Here is a 20918-nt window from a genome sequence, read left to right as displayed (position 1 = left end):
TTGCATGGCGGTTCGAGCAAGTGCATTTTCTCTCCTTTCTTCTCTGTTACATCGCGCCAACCCTCTCCTCCTACTCTCCCTTAGCCGCGTCCCTTTCTATCCGTCGTATCTCGATAACCGCGGCCCTTTGTCTCGCAAATTCGTTATTCGTCGACGCGAGGCATGCACGTCGCATTCCAATAATTTTCGCCGGCATTGTACTCGACAGCTGCGAATACCTGCAACCTCGTGTATGTACACACGTAATGCTCGCGTAACGTGGGGGGGGGGCGGTGTGCGTGCCCGCGAGCGCGCGATCCTCGAGTCTGAACGATTTTCTAGTCGGCGCACAGTGAAAACCGCGAAAAAATGGCCGAAAGCCAATTTTTCAAGTTGAAGATTGTGAACATTTCTCTCTTTTAAAATCGAAATTAATCTGTCTAAATATGTACTCGTCGTAGAACATCGAATAAGGAATTCTCGCAAAGGAAGTGCAACATTTTTCGAGCACCCTGTAGGACCAAGAATCTTATTGAGAGATTTGAATTTGTTAGAACCGATATAGAAAAAGCTTAGTCTGTCGATAAGAAATTCTGTATTTCGCGTGAAATGGAACTTCACGCGAATCACAGTATCAATACCTTTTAATTAGTCGTGGATCGAGTTCTCGAACCGGAAATAGAATGAATTTGATTGGCGGATGTAATCCATTTGAACTTTCCTTCCATCGCTTCCGGAAGGAAGAGCAAACTCCGTAGGAGGCGTGTTTATTCGAGCCCCGACTTTCTTAGCTTCTTTTTTCCCCTCTTTCTCTCCCTCTCCTACAATTAAATCTCGCAATTAGCCGACAGAGAAGGATCCCCTTTACTACGGTGGTGTTCGAAGTTGAAAACTCCACACGGAAAGAAATCCCATTAGACCGGAAGCTATCGGTGCTCCTAAGTGATGGATGAGTTTATTGCAGAATTATATTAGAATTGTGATGAATGGTGCCGGTGTCTAACGCGCGGTGCTCGATAATCTCTTGTTCGGCCGAACTGTCCTAATTGTTTCACTAATTAACCCGTTCTGCAGGAACTTGCCTCTCTTCCGCTGAGACAAAAATGCACCCGAACAAACAATCCGATATTTACAAGGGATATCATGATAGCCGGAGCTCGATAATATTTTCGTATTTCTTCTGATCTTCTTTCGTTATCTCGATCAGTTTTTATTGTATTCTCGTTAGCTTTTAACCCTCTTTTCTTTCGGAGCGGAATGAAGAAAAAAATTTGTCTGCGCAAGTACAATATTTGTGAAATTTTATCGATTTTTGAAAGATATAATATACAACAAATAGCATTTCTAGAAAATGTTCGGAAATTTTTCATTCGTCTTTTTATTTCCGTTTTTGTCAGGGAGGAGGTTAAATAGACCGAGCACTGGATCGCTATAAATGAACAATACGTTCTCAGCAATGCACAATATTTTGAATACAGCATTTATTACATCTGTCACGTAATCTCGACATCATATTTTTGGAAGATAAATTACAGGGTGTCCCAAAAAGTGTTGTACCTGCTCTGTGTAGGGACGAAAACTTTCATTTCGCACGAAGATCCGCGATCTAATTACAAGCAACAAAGCGACCGGGTAAAGAACCCTCCCGTTCATATTGCATTTCAAGGCGGCTCGTGGAGGGTGCTATTTACGATCGCGGCCGTTCCCCTTCAGCGACGAAAATCTAGCGAAAACAATCCTGAAATTCGTTCTCCCGCGGATCCCTTATCGTTTCAATTATCAAGCCGGCTAGCTACGAAATTAATTACAAACCAGAGATCTCCTGTTCGCCGAGATTCCGTGGACCCCGACCGGTCTCCTGTTTCCCTGAGAGAGGAGCGCGGTCGCTCTTGGGTCGCACCCAGTGGATTTATCGCGGAGGCATCGATGCAACGTTCAATTTCGCTTTCTTAATCCGGCCAGGCTAATCGACCGTGCAATTTCGCGGAGATACTTCCGGTTCGCGGGGTGTTGTCCGGTTGCGATCGTCCAATGAGATCGCGAGACGTCTCTCGACTTCGCTCGGGTAACCGGCGAGTTTAATCAAACTTGGTAGATTTTCCATTATGTCCGCGACTTCGCACCCGTGGCGGCCTAACTAATTCCATTTACCTTATCCGGCCCCACGGCTGGCTTAGGCGGAGACGTCGAGAGAGAGAGAGAGGGAGAGAGATAAATCTCCTCCGGGATCGGATATCAACCCCGGCCCCGACTTCGTTCTTCCTCTCTATCTCCGTTCGTTTCCATCGGAACGTCGGGAACCGATCATCTCTTCCGGACCTTAATCGGCTTTTCTCTTGTTTCCGCTAAACGCGCCTCTCGTCGGGACACGTCGCCCACGAAACATCCAAGGTCTTTCGAACGCGACAGCCTCCGAGAAATCCTGCAACTCGAGATCCGAAATAATTGGATTGTTAGGCAAACGAGAACGGGCCGACGGATTCCGTCGCTAACGTTTTTCTAAATTCCTGTCGCGGACCGGGTGTTCTCTGTAACAAGGAAGACGGTCTCTCGTGGAATTTTTCTATGGTTCGAGCTCCATCGATATCATTTTAATATTCAGTTAACCGATATAATCTTCTATGTGTCGTCTTTCACCGTTTATTTATGGGGGTACACTCGTTTCCGAACGAGAGAATATATGTTAGCGAAACTTCAACGCGAAAGAACCGTCTAATTTCTTCGAAAAAATTTCCAAGCAATGCCTTCAGAATGACGCTCGAGATCAGAAGATCCTCAAAACCCTGCAACGGTATCTTGGGGTCTCTCAGGACCCGCACAAAAATTTATGTATATTAATTTCTGCTGCTATACTGCATGACAACAGCGATCATAAAGCTTCGTTAACTTCTTCGGAACATCTGTGATTTTCCGTTCACTGAAAATTTATTTATTTCATTTCAATGTATTTTTGTTGACAAATGGCAAAGTTATTGGAGATTTTTATGTTCCGGACTGATCACTAGATTGCGGATCTCTATGTAAACTAAAAATCATATGGGATCATTCAAAAACATAGGAACCGAACAGGAATTTATTTCTCTATCACTAAATATGTTTCAGTAAGTTGTAAAAGATGTATTAGTACTCTTAAATTGTTGTAATATTTTTATTGTTTGAAATTACACCGAGATTCATTTATATCCGGGACATAAAAATACGCATTGAAATTACGAAGTGCAACGTCATTGCCAGACCACGATTTTTTGCATCTATGATAAAAATAAACAGGTCAAACACGAAATCAAAAAGACATTAGAAGAATTTAGCAATACATACCATGAAAAGACAGAAACGAAACGTGCAGAGACATCTTGGCCAACTGAATACCTGTTTGATCGTGTTATCCGAGGATCTAGGACGTTCATCAATCAGCACGTTGATCGCTGGACCATTATTTTCACCGATCGTGAGTGGTATCAGACTGGCGAAGTGTTTTAGCATTTCAAATCTCCATGTCCGAATCGTGAATTCGACAAACGGCACTACCTGTCGATTAGTAACCTAATCCCGCGTGTTCGGGAATAAATTAGACACGAAACACCGGTCGTATATCCACGTATCTATCCTGTAGCGGACGCTACTTACCATAAACTTTGCTTTTGCAGGAGGACAAGGACCTGGTGCACGAGTTTGTGCAAAATGACGGGCTTGCCTGTCTCATCAAGGTTGGCAGCGAGGCCGACCAAAATTACCAAAATTACATACTACGAGGTGAGTATCCTGACAATTTGCCGATAGATTACAACTTGTTTCGTGCATAACGTCGTTCCGACGCGGCGCGGCGCGCCGCTTCTAATAACGTGTACCTGCTTCCCGATGAGCGTTTCGAGCATTTTCGTGATCACGGATAGAAAAAAAGATTAATGTTCAAATTGCGATCGTAAATGTTTACGAGCGAAAAACGCTTATCTTCACGAGGAGCGCACGGTGCTCGATACTTGTTATGCTTAATTATGCTAGAGAGGTACATGCATTAATAATCGTGATCTTAAGACTATGTATACATTATAGTACCGTTTACAAAATCGTGGAGAAAGGAGATTGCTGGATGAGCGGGGACCTAAGTAAAGTTGATCAAATTGAATCAATATTATTCATCCTACAATATAATCAGAAGTTGTGAAGTGTACTTTGCAAGCGGACGTTTTTCATGAGTTTATACGTTATTTATTCTAAACACTATTAACACTAGAACTACCGAATGAGTCAGGATGACTTGAGCCTGATTTTTGTTCTTTTAGAAATGTTAAAATTATGAATATGTTTTTCTGAGAAATTTTTTTAGTGATCTATTGAAGTGCATAGTTCAATAAAACTGGTACGAAATTTAAATGAATGCAATTTTGTTGAATGTTATAATTCTAGGGTTAAGGGTTTCCTTTTATTTACAATTATTATTTGTTCACTGTCCTAAAGTCACTCTTATAAAGCTACCCCTATGGGGGATGCTTCATTTTAAAGGGACGAATGCAATTGTGGTCAAACGAAATATCAATTGTTGTGCTTGAACGATGGCTAACATTGCCTTCAGGATACGAGACTATAATTTTTAATATTTACGAGCACGGTTCTAAGCAAATTAACCACTGTGTGGCGAAATAGGGGGGAGTTTGATCTTAATCTAAATCTCTGCGTAACAGTAAACCCTGTAAGGACGTTCAGAGAGGTGTTCGCTAGGAGGGTCAAGTGTGTCAAGTAGAACCAAGGGGTATCAAGAGCATCGGGGTGTTGGTCAGGCACAAAAGAGGGGATTGATGACAGAGAGAGAGAGGGGCGTTAGAAATGTTAGAAGGGGAATGAAGGTGTGACGAGAGTGGTAAAGGGCAGTCTGAGAGGAGCAAAAAGCATACAGCTGGGGTGAGCGTGTGTGTAGAAGATTATTGATATGAAACAAGCGAGAGAAGTCGGTCATCAGTAATTCGGTTCATCAAAGTATCAAGATTGCACCAAGAAGGGTTAAAGATAAAACTATCTGTTCACAAAAGTTCAAAAAAGTTAAAAATCGTGACGATTTCCTTCTAACTTCCCAGCAATAACAATCTCAAATTTTTTTGTACATTAACTACTGAACTAATTCTTCTCTAACGTCCAACTCGAGTCGTCCAGTTTTAAAAATTCATTAGCTGTTAAAAAGAAAATATTAACCCACTTAAGAAAATATTTCCATTCTCTATGAGTCATAGACTATGACTTTTTAAATTCTATGGATATGAAATTGGTATAATACCTCATTCAGTACCTAAATGTTTAGTAATCGATCAGATACCGACACATTTAATAATGTAAACAATATTTTGAATAATGGTGCAGCAATTTTCAATGGCGCCTCTCTCAGTCATTGGAGAGCATGATCGCCAGGAACAATTCTCCCATTTTCTCCGAAAAGAGCGAGCATTCGATCATGTTCGAAGATGGCTCGACGGCGAGCAGGTCGGCCCGTGGAGTCCGGAGCCGAGATTTCTCGGCAGACAGGAGGGCGTTGCACGTCTCGCTAACACCGATAAGATAATACGGTCGTAATGCGGGTAACAACACGTAACGAGGCGGCGCATCAGCGACGCGACGCGGGGCTCTCTCTCGTCTTTGTGCGACGACGATACGCGCGTTTTCCGTGGCACGCGCATCCCCGACGCTGATGCAAGATGCATTCCCGGTGGAGCACGCGGGCAAACTGCGCCGTTAACGCGCGCCCCTGTGTGTTTACAAAAGCGACTGCGGCACGTAAGCAGCCTTTCGCGAGCGGGGCTGTGCGTTGCCTCGTGACTCCGCTCCGTGAAACCGCGACGCGTTGCAGATTATGAATGCACCCTTTCATCGTGCGCAAGATTCGAGTGCCTTCCTCACCCAGCCACTCTCTTCTCTCTCAATTTTCTCTCTCTCTCTCTCTCTCTCTCTCTATCTCTCTCTGCCTGGCCACCGCTCTGCTCGACGCAGCCCGGTCGAGTGCTTTGTAAACCTCCCTGGCCGAGCACAAGAAGACCAATTCCGCGTCCGGCCAGCTCGTTCCGCGCGCGCCGCAACCCACTTGTGGCTCGACCCTGTTCTCTTTCCAGCAGGGATGTTCGATTCCGATTCGATTCTTTGGACCTGTGTTGTCCTGTCTTGTAACGGTATTTCTATATTTTCTTCCCTCTGGTATTCTTCGACACGGCGTATTTTTTAGTTTCTTCTCCCAAAGTAAACCATTCTTTAACGCGGAACAGAAATTACAATTGTATCAAATTTAATTTATTTTTTATTGAAATCATTCTTTTGAAGGGGTCCGATGTAGGAAAAAGGTTGGAAACCCCTCATTTAAGTATATAGCTTGCAGTCTTTGGAAAAAGAATGGATTTAAATACTTGCATAAAATTTCATTTCATTTTATCCGATTTGTACTAGTTCTGAGTTTTTATAATGTGGAATCCAGATATAACACGTTACGAATTAATCGGGTTAGGAGGGTTGACTCTACAGGAGGTCTCTTTAAAACAATGGTCCTTTAAAGACGGGCCGCGTCGCTCGTCTTCGATTCTTGCGAGACTTCTAGTGCATTGTGTGCTGAGCCAGTTCGTGTTCCTCGAGAGACCTCGAGAGATCCACCAGAAACTTTTGGATCGACGCGCGGAAAAACTGGTCCCGCCCGGAAACGTGGAGACAATTCCGTTTCGATCGCTGTTTCCTTTCACCGCGAGAGATCCTCTACATGCTCGTTTCCTGTCGCGATCGGGTACCCTCGGTTTTTCTGCTCGTTGTGGTGCATAGAACTAGGTTCATGATAACTAGATAAAAATTAATAGGAGAAACGAAACACAGTGAAAATATCAGGCGACTTTAAGACTCGTAACTCAATTAATATTATAAGAAAAGAAATTTTTGGTTGTAATTGATGCAGAAAACTTTCATTTTGCATAAGGCTACTTTAGCCTCAGGGTTCTCTGATTTCAGTTTCCCAAAATCGATCCCTGAGAATTGTTACAAACATCTAGAATAGTAATTCTGACGAGTTTTAGCTTCTTAAACTGAACAAAATAACTTACACGAATTTGATGGAACTTTTATGGCCGTCGATTCAGCAGTCGACGCGCCTATTTTTTACGATTCAATTTTCTAGAAACTAATTGAGCAGTTTAACGGCGCGAGTCGGAACAGTTAATCATTGGATAATGACGAATTGAGTAAACGTTACGTTCGTTTTATGACAGTACTATTTTATGAAAATAAAATGATAAATAGATTGTGGATTTTATGCATCTTCGACAAAAACAAGTAAGCGCAATTTAAACCACTGGACAGATTAAAAGAATAGAAAGATATCAATGTGTTAGCAGATTACAATCATTAAAAAGATAATGAAATATCTATGTGACTCCTGCTTTGTACAATTTGTAGAATTTTTACTTATATACACGGAGGACAAATAAGTATAGATGAAAAGTTCGTGTTCTTTGAACGACGCGCCGAAACGTTCCAGAGGTTCAACGTAATTCTTTTTACGACTGTTCGCGAGGAGGGAAGCGAAACGGGCTTGTCGATTTAGATTAAGCGAATACCGAGCGGTTAAGAGTTCTCGATAAGCGTCGGCCAGTCCAGGCAGATGGTTCGTGAAACAATTTGCCGTTTACGTTTATCACGTGCGTAAATCAAAGCTCGTTCGCGGCGTGTTGTCGCTGGCGGAAAGGCCGCTCGAGACCAGGCGCTGTTCACTGTCTAATTCAACGGAGACAGAGTGCTGCCCGTCCCTTATCTTTCCGGTAAACAGGAAATTTATTACGTGCATCCAGCCTTCTGATTCGGAGAAGCCTAGACCGTGTCGACATCTTTTGTTGGCGTGTCAGGTTTGGTTGATTACAGCCACGCTTCTACCCAGTATTGGCTCATTAAAGTGCCGACGCAGTTTCGGCTTGCTGGGAGTGTTCCAATGGTAACTTTGATAAGACGTTTCCCTAACTCAAGCGAAACGCTGGCTCTTGCTGGCGGAGTCGACTCCCATCTCATCTGGATGATGCGAGACTGTCGATCAACTTTCAGAAGATCTGCTCGTTGCTCGCTTTGCCTTCTCCCAATAAGTTTGGCAACGAATGCATATTTTTACTCGTTAATAGATTCCGAATTTTTATGCGTATCTCTCTGTGTTCTGCTATTGTAATCTCACAATTTAGGGGCGCCATTTTGGCTGTAACTGTGAGAAAAATATTGATGTGTTAAATACCCAATTAATAGAAAATTTGCTCTTTTATTAAAATTTAAATAAAATTATTTGATTTTTATTGAAGATAAAAAATATGTACATTTATTTAAAAAATATATATATATATATTCTTAAGGTGCGGCAATTTGTCTTTTTGTCCGGGGCGAAGTAATTGCTAGAGCGGGCGCTGAATGTCAACCGTGTATAGGGGGCTAATTGGGCCCCATACACTTTTGGAGCAAAATGAAAGAACAAAGTCTGCATATGTACTTGTGAAATTTTATTGATTTTTAAAAGATAAGTGTACGATACTTCAGAAGATCAAATACTCGTATATCAATTTTGTGGTTCTGCCTCACGTACATTTGTAAAAGTGTTCATAAACTGGATATTAATATCGCACGTAAACTGTGACGCGGTTTTAGCAAGCACGGGAGCAAGAATCCCGTTGTAATATGAATTTCGAGACAAAGCGACGAGGTTATAAAACACCTGTTCGGTCGAGTTGGAACAGTTACTGGACCCATGTGCACGATTAAGCGCGATATCGTCGAGACGGCTTGGCAACGCACGGTCCCTGCTTTTGCAACGAACTTGACACCAAAACGAACGTCCCCTGAAAAACGCGCCTACATTATGTCACGGCCTCGAACGGTGCCAAGAGACCGGTCCTCGAAAAAACAACGGATTCCTGAAATTCTCGAGATTCGAAATTTCGACGGTCAGCATTGCCTTGAATCATCTCCAATCACTCTTATTCTATTCTAATTTGTCCCTAGCCAATATTCAGCAGCTGGAAATAGTTGTACATATTAGGAACCTTGGAAAGCGTAGCTATACTGAAGTCATTATCTACGAAGCACTGTAGATGTTATTATTTATCTGTCGCCTGAAAAATGAATTTTTCATTTTGTGGCTCTAATAATATTTGATTAGTGGACTGCGGACTTTTATGCGAAATAAAAATTGTCTGCGTTAGTTTCAGGCTTCAGCAACTACATAAACAATTATTTATTTTTCTAATATGTGTAATTAAATTCTTTGTATTATACCTTATAATTATATTCGTCATAATATAATTATAATATACTAATTTTTTAAATAGATACAATTACAAATTCTTTAAATGTTTTTACTGCTTTGGGTTTGATCAACTCATTCTTATAACTATAAGGTGTACTATTTCTAGGTGTAATTAAATTCTTTAAATGTTTGTGCTGTTTTGAATTTGATCAAATACTAACGTTTCAAGAGAATACATATTGTACCTTCAAAACATGTGGTAATTTTGAATAGAAGATTTAAAAAATGGGTCTCGTGTTAGGCTACTTCGCAATAATTCTTGCCACAAGGATTCTCCGCAAACCAACGCCAACAACGAAGGTAGGAAAATAGTTTAACCTTCTGCATCGTACACTTCGTTGGTTCGAGGGTCGGTATCTTCCCAGAGAAGATACCCGGAAGCAAAACAGGTGAAGATAAACCGCGCGGCGGTGAAGGATCGGCTCTCGTCTGGCGTAGCAGCGCGAAATTCCGCGCGTAGCTCGAACGCGCAGCACGTCTTCCGCACGATAATTCATAGAATTTTCGCGGGCGCGGGCCACAAAGCCGCGAAAATTGGTCGCGATAATACGGGACGATCGTTGGCTTTTGAATCGTGACCGCGCGGCCGCATTTTCCCGCGGCAACGGAAGCGCGCAAATCAGAGAGCAGCAGCACGCCTGGCATGCATACTGCGAGAGCAATAACGCGCAAATAGGAATTCACCGGGGTTGATCGGCCGCGATCAACGTAAAATCCCGCGACTCGACATTTGCATATTTTCATCGGTGGCATAAAACCCAGCAGCATCGATCTGTCCCGATTTCGACAAAAAAAAAAAAGAGGAGAAATAACAACAGAGGCCAGCAGAAAACCCGGGAAATCTAGTTTCCGGGCTACGTGTCAGTCGTAAATCGAAATCGAACTATTACCGTATAGTTTTACCGGCATTCGGACTCGCGGATCGCCGAATGAGATCGCCGCACGAAAATGTTTGATTGTTTCGAGTGGGAATAAAAGAGTTATTTCCCGCACGGGTTTTTACGTATTCCATGCGCGACTTCTTTAAACAATTTTTGACTTCGTTCGTTCCGTGATTGTTCGATCTCGTTGCTGGAACTTCTACTTTTTACGATTCGATTCTCTTGAAACCGAGTGAGCAGTTTAACGCCGCGAGTCAGGGTAATGAGGAATTGACGCTTTCGGTTTCTTACTTTGCAATTATAATAACATAAGAACATATTATAATAAAAACAACACATGCCAGCCATTTTTAAAGCTCGGTAGATCTAGTATTCAGTAAAAGTTAAGTAAATGACAAGTAGAGATTGTGGATTTTATGCATTTCTTACAGAAACGAGCAACTGCAATTTAATCAATTGGGCGGGTTAAAAGAATAGAAAAATACAATGTGTCTATTTGATTCCTGTTTCGTTCAATTCGTACAATGATTATGTATATACAGGGGTTCTGACAAGAAAACAAGAGCTTCTGAATCTGCGGAAAATGCTGGAATTCAAATAGAAAATTCGTAGAACTCATCCTAAAATGAAATCGTACGAGAGCTCTCTTTCACCTGATTTACAAGAATAGATTCAGGTTACCAGACGGAAAAATACGTATTTCATCGATCCGAGACTCTATTCCATGAAACGAAGAGATCCCGGTGTCAGCGTCCGAATCCATAGAAACCGCGTTTCCGGGCCGCGCGCGGATTATGACTCTAAATTACAGGGGAGGGGGGGGACGTTTTCTGTGCCGTCGGACGCAATGTCGTCGGAGTTTCCACTATTTTTTCCTCTTCTTCCATTTCTCCCTCCTCCTTTCACCCATTCTCCGTTCTTTTTGCTCCTCGGGGGTGGCGGAGGAGGTGAAACAGGATGAAGAGAAGGCGCAGGGAAAAAGGTAACACGAGGGTGCTTACCGTAACGTACGTCGGCTGGCTGTCGGTGGATTTTTCGCGCGGAAAATTATGGCCGTCTCGTGTTAATCCGCGATCGTGCGCGCGCTCGTGCGTTGGACCTTATATTTTCCAACTGTGACAATTCTAACATAGATTCATCTAATTCCAACGAAACATGATGCTACTCGGCCCAACTATAATGGATTATTAATGCATTTAAGACAAAACTTAAAGCAGTGTGCATATTGAAAGAATTTAAAAATGTCAATGAGCTCGTTTCAGCTGTTTTAGATCGTTGAAAAAAGAATTACATTTCTATTGGCCTTTACATTGTGCAATATATGCAGACAATTTTTATTTTGCATAATGAATCGCTGTCCAATTATAATTTTTACCTATTCCTAAGAAGCACTATCATAATACATACAATATAATCAGATTTTCAAGGGTGAAGGACATTCATCAATGGTGTTTTTAAATTCTCGGTTTTTCATTTGTCAATTATGTGTACACACAAATTTTCACCGTGAGTATCATTGACATAGATCTAGCATTGCATTCATTAAAGTTTCATTATAGCCTCAGATGAAAAAGTTTAGAAACGTCCAAGTTTCTTTCTTAATATGTTTATTGAGTCGATAATATAACAGTATTTTTTTTAATTCTTCGAATAGTTTTGTTGTTTTAAATTACACCTATTCATTTTTCCAAGAAATGCATAAAATCCGCTGTCTAGTTGTGCAACAAACAGCAACAAACTGCAGTGAAATGGAAACTCATTTTCTTTCGGAACAACAGTATTTTTAAATTCCTCGAATATTTTTGCAGTTTTAAAATACGCCTACTCATTTTTTCCAAAAATGTCTCGTTATAATATACGTAACGATATGCTTAAGGTGTACACGTAAAAATCAGTTGCCAATACTTGCGTATTCCGGTCGATTATGATATCGCGTGGGAAAACGGGGCCTGATAGTAGCCGGTGATCGCGGCGAGTCGCGCGCTCGGCCAGCGAAACTATACCACCGCACCGGTACGCTTCTAATTAGATTTAGCGGCGTAACTTATGGCCCGGTGTAATGATAACGGGCCGGCTAATGCCCGCAATCGTGGCGCGCTTAAATCGCTTTACAATTATTGTCATTACCGGCGCGCGATCGTACCGATGAAGCGGCGCTACGATTGCGACGTCGATGCCTGAAACGTGACGCTCGGCTGGCGCAGTGTCTCTCAAATCACCTCGGTTTCCACAATTACATTAATTCTGCAAGTTTAACAACAATGTACAGCCTGTCAGAAAAGTCTCCATACATGGACGACTGTTTCTTTTAAAATGAGTATCAAAGTGATGTGATATGATCTTATAAATCGGTTCCATTTCCACAATGATTTTAATTCTGTGGAATTTAATGAAACTGCATCGATATCGAATATGAGAAATATTTAACCATGGATCATAGATTTTTAAAAATAATAAAATGTTCACAGTTGGATATTGTGGGGATGTTGGTCGAGTAATTTAGGATAAAGTTCGTTGCGAGGCTGGACTGACCAGTGTCTCTCAAATCGATTTGGTACACTAGAAATTATAATTTTGTAAATTCAACACAAAGATTTGTGAACATGAAACATTTACGTTCACGGGAATTACGACTAGTTTCACTGTTCAACGTTCTTTGAAGTTTTTAGTTCATGTCATAATTGATCAGGCGAGAGAACAGTAGAATAATTAAAAGAAATTACGTGTGTTCAACAATCCGGAGAACATTTTATTTTCTTGCATTGTGGCAGTACAACATGTTCGACGCGTAAAATAAAACATGAAATGTTGCCTCTCTTGAAAGATACACGTGACCAGGGAACTGAAGCGAGTATTTATCGAGGCAACATTGTAGAGCTACATTCCTTCAGCTTACAATTAGCTTCCCCCCATAGGTACTTGTACAGTCTTCTCATCCTACTTAGGCTGATTTGCCAGAGACTCTCATGATCTACCACGCCTACAAAATAGCAGATTAATGTGCTAGCTATAGCTTAGTAAGTGCACTCTGTATCAATGATCATCTCGTTAAGAGGGTGAAATTCGAGCAGCGAATGGTTTATAGCTTCCTGAAGGCCATTTTCACTTCGCCAGCCTGGTATCTCCACCTTTAAGCTTTCGTTATGCAAAGAGTGTAGTTACTTTAGAGGCTTTCTCAAAACCTTTTAAGCTGCGTTTAAAAATGTTTCGAATAAACTCATTAAATTACAATGGAGAACCGAAACAATTCGAAAATGAATTACTTGTATTCAAATCAAAACAGTCAATGGAATCGTACGTCCACATTCAAGATACAAACTCGACTATAATCATTGAACCAACAATTTTTACTAGTTCAAACTAAGAACTTCAAAAATAAAATTTTTGTACATCAATTGCAATCTGTAGGAGTAATGTAAAAATTTATCTCCTTCGTTGATAGTTTTTATACATTAAAAATAGAGAGTATATCGACATTGTTAAACTCTTTTAATCTTTGTATTGTTTTAGATTTCACCCACACATTTTCGTAAATGCATAAAATCCGCAGACTACTAATCAGTTTTACAAATGTATGAGACAGATAGCTCCGATTAAAAAGATAAAAGAAGATCGAGGCGTAAGTGCGAGTGAGAGTGTAAAAATTGAGAAACACTGACGGAAATGATATCGAATGCAGTTGCGGATTAACGTTGCCTTGATATTCGACACGCCACGCATACAAATGCTCATTAGAGATCGAGCCTTTATCTTTTTATCCATTAACGCGTGGCGGTCCGCTCCCTCCGGTGGCATTAGTCCGGCCCATTTTTTTCCGTATGCAAACGGTTTTAGATGAATTGGATTAAAAGCCGCGCGCGATATAAATTCGCGTATACACACAGGAAGGCATTCGTGAAATACGCGGCACCATGCAAATTGCTAAATTTACGCGGCCGCGTTCGCTACGTTAAATCACTGGCGGACGGCGGAGTGGCGAGTGTTAAACGCATTATGCCGTGTAATGTTTATTATTAGCATAATTACCGCATTAACATTCTCTTCTCCCGCCTTTTCTCATCCTCCGGTCGAGCATAAATCACGGCCTAGACGTGCATCAACGCTAGATAACGGCGATCATCGAGTTGTCGCCCGCCAGTCTTACTTATTATTCTTTCGTTTTCTTTTCAGTGGAAACTAAGTTGCGTGTTCTTTATCGGCCGAACTTCTGAATCAGACTCGCGGATTAATTTTCCCGATAGAAATTCATTTTATTTTAGATTACCTGCCGGCTTTCCACAGCTTCGTTTGCACTTGCGATAAATTCTGATTCAGCACCGAGCCTGTCGAGCTTTCTACGAACGAGAAGGTTAAATTTATATATTATTTAACTTATTGCACTATGCCCCTTGAATTTATTCGATTGTTCCTCACGCAAATGTTTCAACAACCTTGATAATTGCGAAAAAGTCGAGGTACTTACAGTCAGCTACCGTAAAATTGAAAGGGTGATTTCTTTTACGATCACCGTTCCAAAAAGTCCGTTTAATTTTTGCAAATGATGGATCGTCTTAGATGTTACCTAGCCGAGATTACCATTTTCGAGTTGGTAATCGTTTCATGCGGGTAATCTTCCTTGGCAATTAGTCTTAACGAGTAGCAAGCCTTGATGAGCTCCGGATGACTTGCAACGCGTGTAATTCGGTTTTTCAAGCATCTTTACGTTATTGCTCGTCGGAAAACTGATCTATCGGGTCATTATATCCGGAAAAACTGCTTGTCTCGTATTTCTCCTCGCGATCACCCGGTGTCCAATACCTACTATTACGCGCAATCGATTATTAAGTTGCTGTACTCTTTTGTACAGCGGATATCCATCCATTCCATATCGAAAAATGACGATCAATTACACAATGTTTTAGCTAGAATGAGTGAACAAATTTATTTAATAATTCCCTACAAACTTCGAACTTTTAATTGGAATTTGCAGGAGACGCGAATACAAAAATGTCTACAGAATCGTTCGATCTAGATATTTCTTTTTTAATTTTTTCGGCAAAGGGGGACAGAAAGGATACTTGATATTTTAGAATCGATTTTCCGAAGCAACATTCGCAATGCCTGTGAAATCTCAAGCTTCCGGAGAGACTGTTCAAGGGTCCAGTAATCGGGGGTTATCACAGCTGACTGATAATTGGTCGAAAAAGACGTTCGCGAAAGTAGAATCCAGTCCGTAGCACGAGCGACAGGCACGGAATCAATTAAACGGAAATTTCCGGCCGGTCGATCTTTCCACCAGAGAAAAGTTTCATTCGATCGACACAATAGTTCCATTATCCGGCTGTTCCGCAACGGGTTTTTGCTGATTCGACCCATTTGCATTGGCAGTCTTGTTCGCTTCTCGATGAGGAATATCCTGTGTCCTGGAAAAATGATATTCCAAATCGAGCGTTGCTTTCTTAACATCTCACCCGTGCGTCTCTTTCACTTTCTCTAAAATTATGCACATACAGCAAGTTAGATTCGTTCGTTACCAACAGAAGAGTCTTATCCCTAGAGAAATTCATTGTTTAAAAATTCGAAGGTCACTACAGATCGCGAAGGACCGAGGAAGATGATAATTCTGGGATTAAACTCGAGAACTCCGATAACGAGTACAGTTTCTTATGGAAAGGGCCATTATCATTATTTACGATAGTTTTACCGTGAACTCGAGCGGCGGTAGCCGAGACGCGAAACAAGAACATCAGCCAGCGAAGGAGTTCCAAGCACCTGGCCATCGGTAAACACTGCTTTATCGACGATAAGGGCTGTTTACCGCGATTACCTGCGCGTCTACTTGTACACGCTTGCCAGAGAACTGGTTAATCCACTGTGGCCAGATAATTAATTGTGGCGCAGCTATGCGCGGCGCTCAATTAGAACTTGTAGCCGCGCGCCGAGTAAATTATAACTTCTGACACGAGACCGCGTTACGTTCCGTCTACGTGTTGATAATTTGTTCGCGAATAGTTATTGTTGCGTAATTCGGCCCGGTTTCCGACGGTTCCGTTATTTCCGCTTCCGCGCCCGCGACCCAGCCATTTTTGCGGAGGCTTGCGAAACGGAACACCTCCATCTCTTTGTCTTTCTCTTTCATCCGACTGTCTGCTACATTTCGGACAACAAGCTTAGACTAGTAAAATATGAATCGCGCGACGCACTCGTTTGCGTTTATTTTCACTGCGCCTTGTTGCTACCTGCGAGAATTAAATATATCAACTTTGAATTGAATATAGAATTAATTAATGAAACCCTGGGTGTCTGGAAGATGGACAATTCTGAACTGAGACGTGAATTGCAATAATAAAAACCAGTTGGAAATGACAAAGGCCTTTCTTCCATTGGAGAAAGACTGAAAACTGAAAGACCTTGTCTGCGGTTTATTTTATTAAATGTAGAAGCAAAATAAGTTCTATGAGGGTGTTAGGTAGCGGTCAAGTTTGAATAATTTAGCCCTCCGTGTAACTCTTTAAAAATTTATCAGCGTTCTTTTAAACTAATTTTTACAAACGATTTTTTTCAGTATTGCAAATGGTATTTCTAAGCTAACGAACTTGGCCGTATTTTGTTTGATCTCATAACTTTTTACGGCCATAGCAACTCGGCTCCTGTTTAAAGGATGTTTCTGTTGGGATTTCATTCTAGCGTTATCATTCTGTCACCAGATTAATATCGGACTAACCTCCGTCGATGATCAATTTAGCTGGATCAGATGCAAAAGGAATACTGGACGCTATTGAATAGAAAGTACAGTGTAGGTGTTCGTGAAAAAAAATCAATTACGTCGAAACGGCGCAGGACCGCGTGCAGCACAAAAAAATGATCGAAACTGATCGCGGCCAGACCAGAGAATTGATGGGTTTTACCACTCTGCATGCCGGTGGCAACTCCGACGGAGAACGCGACAAAAGCTTCTCATTGGATATTTGCGTCCACTGTCGGTCTGGTGACGCTTTTTTCCCCGGTGCTTTTGCTGAAAAAGTTGTAGTGTGGGTTAGTTTCCGTTGTTTGGGAAGACAAAGGGACTGTCACGGTTATGATTCATGCGAAATTGATGAAGCGCCACCCAGTATGTGTATATTTAAGCCGCTCCCAAAGAGTTAGACGCATTCCGAATGTTAGTTCGCTCGGACCATTCTTTATCTTGCCGAAGTGATTTCGGTGTTCACCAAGTTGGCTCGATCCGCAAAATTATCTAACACAAAACTCGTTATGCTTAGATTTCGGACTTTATGCAAAATAAATATTTTCTGAGTCGATCATGGGAAATGGAACTGGGACAGTATTTCTTCTTTTAACAATTTTAACTATGTCTAGGTTAAACTTTCACTCTGGGGTCCAAAAATGTTCAACTTTTCTTAATGTAATATTACATATACGCTTCGATGAGAAAATTATGTAACTTTAAAGTGAAATGCGGTTTATTTTATGCGAGCAATCCAAGACCTAACCCATGTCTGGAAACCAATTTAGCAGCGTTCTAACCCGTCAAACACGCTTGAAATCGAACAACTTAGCAGAATTGAAGCAAGTTTTACCATTTCTTCGTCGAATTGTATAATATTACGTTCAGAAAAGTTGAAAATTTTTGCTCCCCTGAGTGGAAGTTCGTCTTCGTCCCCCAAAAATGTCGTAGAAGAGAAAAGAAGATTTATATTTCCTGTATGGTTACATTCATTTCAATGCTTAAATATTGATTACCAGACTGCGGATTTTTATGCAAATTAAAAATTGTCTGCATTATTTGCAACAGACTGGAATCAGATAGACGTTTAATTCTTATCTTAATAATCTCAACCAGCTGAAACCATTAGATTGGAATTATTAGATCATTCTAACTTTTTCACTGTTTTAAACGGCACCTCGCGGCATTTCATCTAAAAAGGTAGGCATGCCTTTAAATGCCTTGTCAGCGTCTCCTTTCCGAACGTAAAAATGTTGAAACGTGCCTCTAATTATCGAGTCTTGAGCGTCGAGATTGTAAATGTAGGAGTGTAACTAGGCACTGAGGTATTAACGCCGCCGTAGGGTATCCATAAGACTGACGCTGTTTTGTTTCTGTTCGAACAGCCCTCGGTCAGGTGATGCTTTATGTGGATGGCATGAACGGTGTGATGGAACATGGTCAGACGGTCCAGTGGTTGTACACGTTGATAGCCAGCCGTTTCCGGTTGGTAGTGAAGACTGCCCTGAAGCTGTTGCTGGTGTTCGTTGAATACGTGGAGACGAACAGCCTTCTGCTAGTCAGAGCGGTGCGATCCGTGGATACGTCCAGAGGCATGATACCCTGGACGAACGTGATGAAGCTGCTGAAGGACTACGACGCGGCGGACACGGAGCTGCTGATCTACGCCACCACATTGGTCAATAAGTGTCTGAACGGTATACCGGATCAGGACACTTACTACGATCAGGTGGACTGCTTAGAGGAGCAGGGGATCGAGGGCATCATTCAAAGGTACATGTCCAAGCAGGGCACCGACCTCGATCTGCTCAGGCAGTTCCAGATCTACGAGGCGGTGCTGCATCACGAGGATGGGAACGATAGGGGATCGCCTATTCGCCAGCTGGACGACAACATCAGGTAGCTATTTTCTGATACAGTGCCATTTATTATCAGTTCTTTAACCCTTTGCACTCGGAGCTATTTTTAACCGACTTCGAAAAAGGAGGAGATGACTCAATTCGATCTGTATGTGCCTTTTTTTCGCTTTTTTTTCTATGTATGTTCACTGATTACGCCGAGATTGATGGATCAGTCGGAACGAAACCTTTTGCATCTTGTAGAGTATGTTCCCGGGATGGTCCCGTGCAAAAAAATTTTACATTTTTTTTTATTAATTACGATTTTATTTGCGAAAATGTAGAGTGGTGATGCCGTTGTGAACTCCGCTGAATGTTAGATATTAGGAACAGTAAGATAGTAGAAAAAAACTATTTTAGCGTTATTTATAGGCTCAAGGTTGCAATATTATATATCGTTGGATTCGTCTTAAGATCAGCTACACACAACATTATGAAATCCAAAATACATTTTAGTATTTAAAAAATTAAAAATTTTCCAAATGGCAGATGTTGCTGATTATGATTTCATTGGAATATGGTGGGCTTGGAAATCAGTAGGTGGGAAGAGAAGATACATTTTAATCTGTGAAAGCATGTAGAAGAATTTCAGGATTTTCGTAATTTTCAGTGTCGAAAATTTTCAATTTTGCGCCGCCTCCGAAAAGATTGTATTGTATTTAAGTTCGTGTGTATTCACATAAATTAAATGGAAATTATTGTATACTTTTTAGTGCGTTTTTCGAAGTCGGTTTAATTTTAACCCCAGAAATTAAATCATCAGTATCTTGACAACAAGCATGTCCGACGCACGTAACACACGCGTATCACACATTTATTATAAATTTATTTTCACCAAAGTAAACGCGATTCAAATAAATCTTGAAAAAGATCCAAACTAGGATCGAAACGTTGATTTTGTTTGACAATTAACCAAATTGCTTTATAATTCGTAATAAACGATCGAACCGTTGCGCCGAAAGCATTCTAAAATTTATTACCAAAAATTAAACATTTCCTCCGACCTAGAATATTTACATTCCCTATGATTTTCTAAATTTGATGGATACGAAATTGGTATAACACCTCACATAATAAACATAAAATGTTTAACACTAAATCTGCCGAGCACTAAAAGCGATTAAAGTGTTTTACCTTGTAAAAATGACAAGGCTCTATTTATTTAGATGTTGTGCAACTTTTACTACAATGTGTGCTTGGATAAAGAAATTGATCGAATCAATTTCTATGTAAGCAACATCATAATTTCGATAATTGTGAAATGGAAAATATAAAACCGGTCTATATGTTCGGCCTGTAACTGTAATTTTCACCTTCTCTTGTTGTAAGTAATATGGCTAGCCCACTAATGAGTGAAACAGAGACAGTGATGCACGATAGGTCGAAACTGATCTTGAACAATTCAGCCATGGAGCTATCAACTGATCCTCTCTAATAGCGTTCACTTCCCGAACTCATTACATCCATTAAACAATCAAATTCCGGATATCTTCTTGAATGACACCTGTGGTTTCATTGAAATGATCATGGCGAATATCACGAGATGACAGAGCCGTTCCAAAATGTAAAATAATGAGGTTCCTTTTTGTAATAAAATGTTTATCATGTTTCATGACCTATGACAGACGTAACTAAACCAGGCTAATTCCAATTAATCGGTCCAATCAAATCTTGAGATAATTAATTCGAGATCAGGTTTCACCTAATAGAGACGAAATAACTACTCCGCGTCAAACACGGACTAACCAACGTTAACTAAGTAACCCAGATGTAACATAACTGGCGTAAACTAGCTAATCCAAGCCCAACATAGATAACGCAATCTAACTATCGTAGATTAAAGCAAGCCTTACTTAGTTGACGTACTTTGATCCTGGCCTAATTAATCCTGAGCTTACCCACCCTGGAGAAGAATAACTGATTCATTGTGTCATTTTAAAGAAAGAAAGTTCTCCATTATAATGTATACATTTCAATAGAGTCTTTTTAAATATCTCGGTAACTAATCATTTTTCTATCCAGAGACCAATGTGTCTATGTCAAAAAGTATGTATTCCCATTTAAAAAAGAATTGTAATGGTCCATTACGCATACACCATTGCGCTTTTAAAAAACGTGGTTCGCGGATGTACATAGTGCCCTTTGAATCATTCGTCTTC

General features: G+C 40.9%; 1 protein-coding gene across 8 annotated transcripts in view; it reads left to right on the top strand.

The window, feature by feature from the left end:
• Fhos (Formin homology 2 domain containing) overlaps positions 1 to 20918 on the top strand; it is a 304700-nt gene that overhangs the window by 226690 nt on the left and 57092 nt on the right. For all 8 annotated transcript variants that reach the window (XR_013009741.1, XR_013009743.1, XM_076431634.1 and 5 more), the window contains 2 exons: positions 3627 to 3732; positions 18247 to 18760. Coding sequence is in view for 6 of the 8 variants with exons in the window: in XM_076431634.1 (XP_076287749.1) it covers positions 3627 to 3732; positions 18247 to 18760 (620 nt within the window). In the remaining 2 variants the exon portion in view is untranslated. The remainder of the gene's footprint in view (positions 1 to 3626; positions 3733 to 18246; positions 18761 to 20918) is intronic.

The sequence above is a fragment of the Lasioglossum baleicum genome, chromosome 10 (genome assembly GCF_051020765.1).
Source record: "Lasioglossum baleicum chromosome 10, iyLasBale1, whole genome shotgun sequence".
In the NCBI taxonomy this organism is placed as follows: domain Eukaryota; kingdom Metazoa; phylum Arthropoda; class Insecta; order Hymenoptera; family Halictidae; genus Lasioglossum; species Lasioglossum baleicum.
The sequence above is the reverse complement of the archived record's forward strand: the minus strand, read 5'-3'. Positions and strand labels throughout refer to the sequence as shown.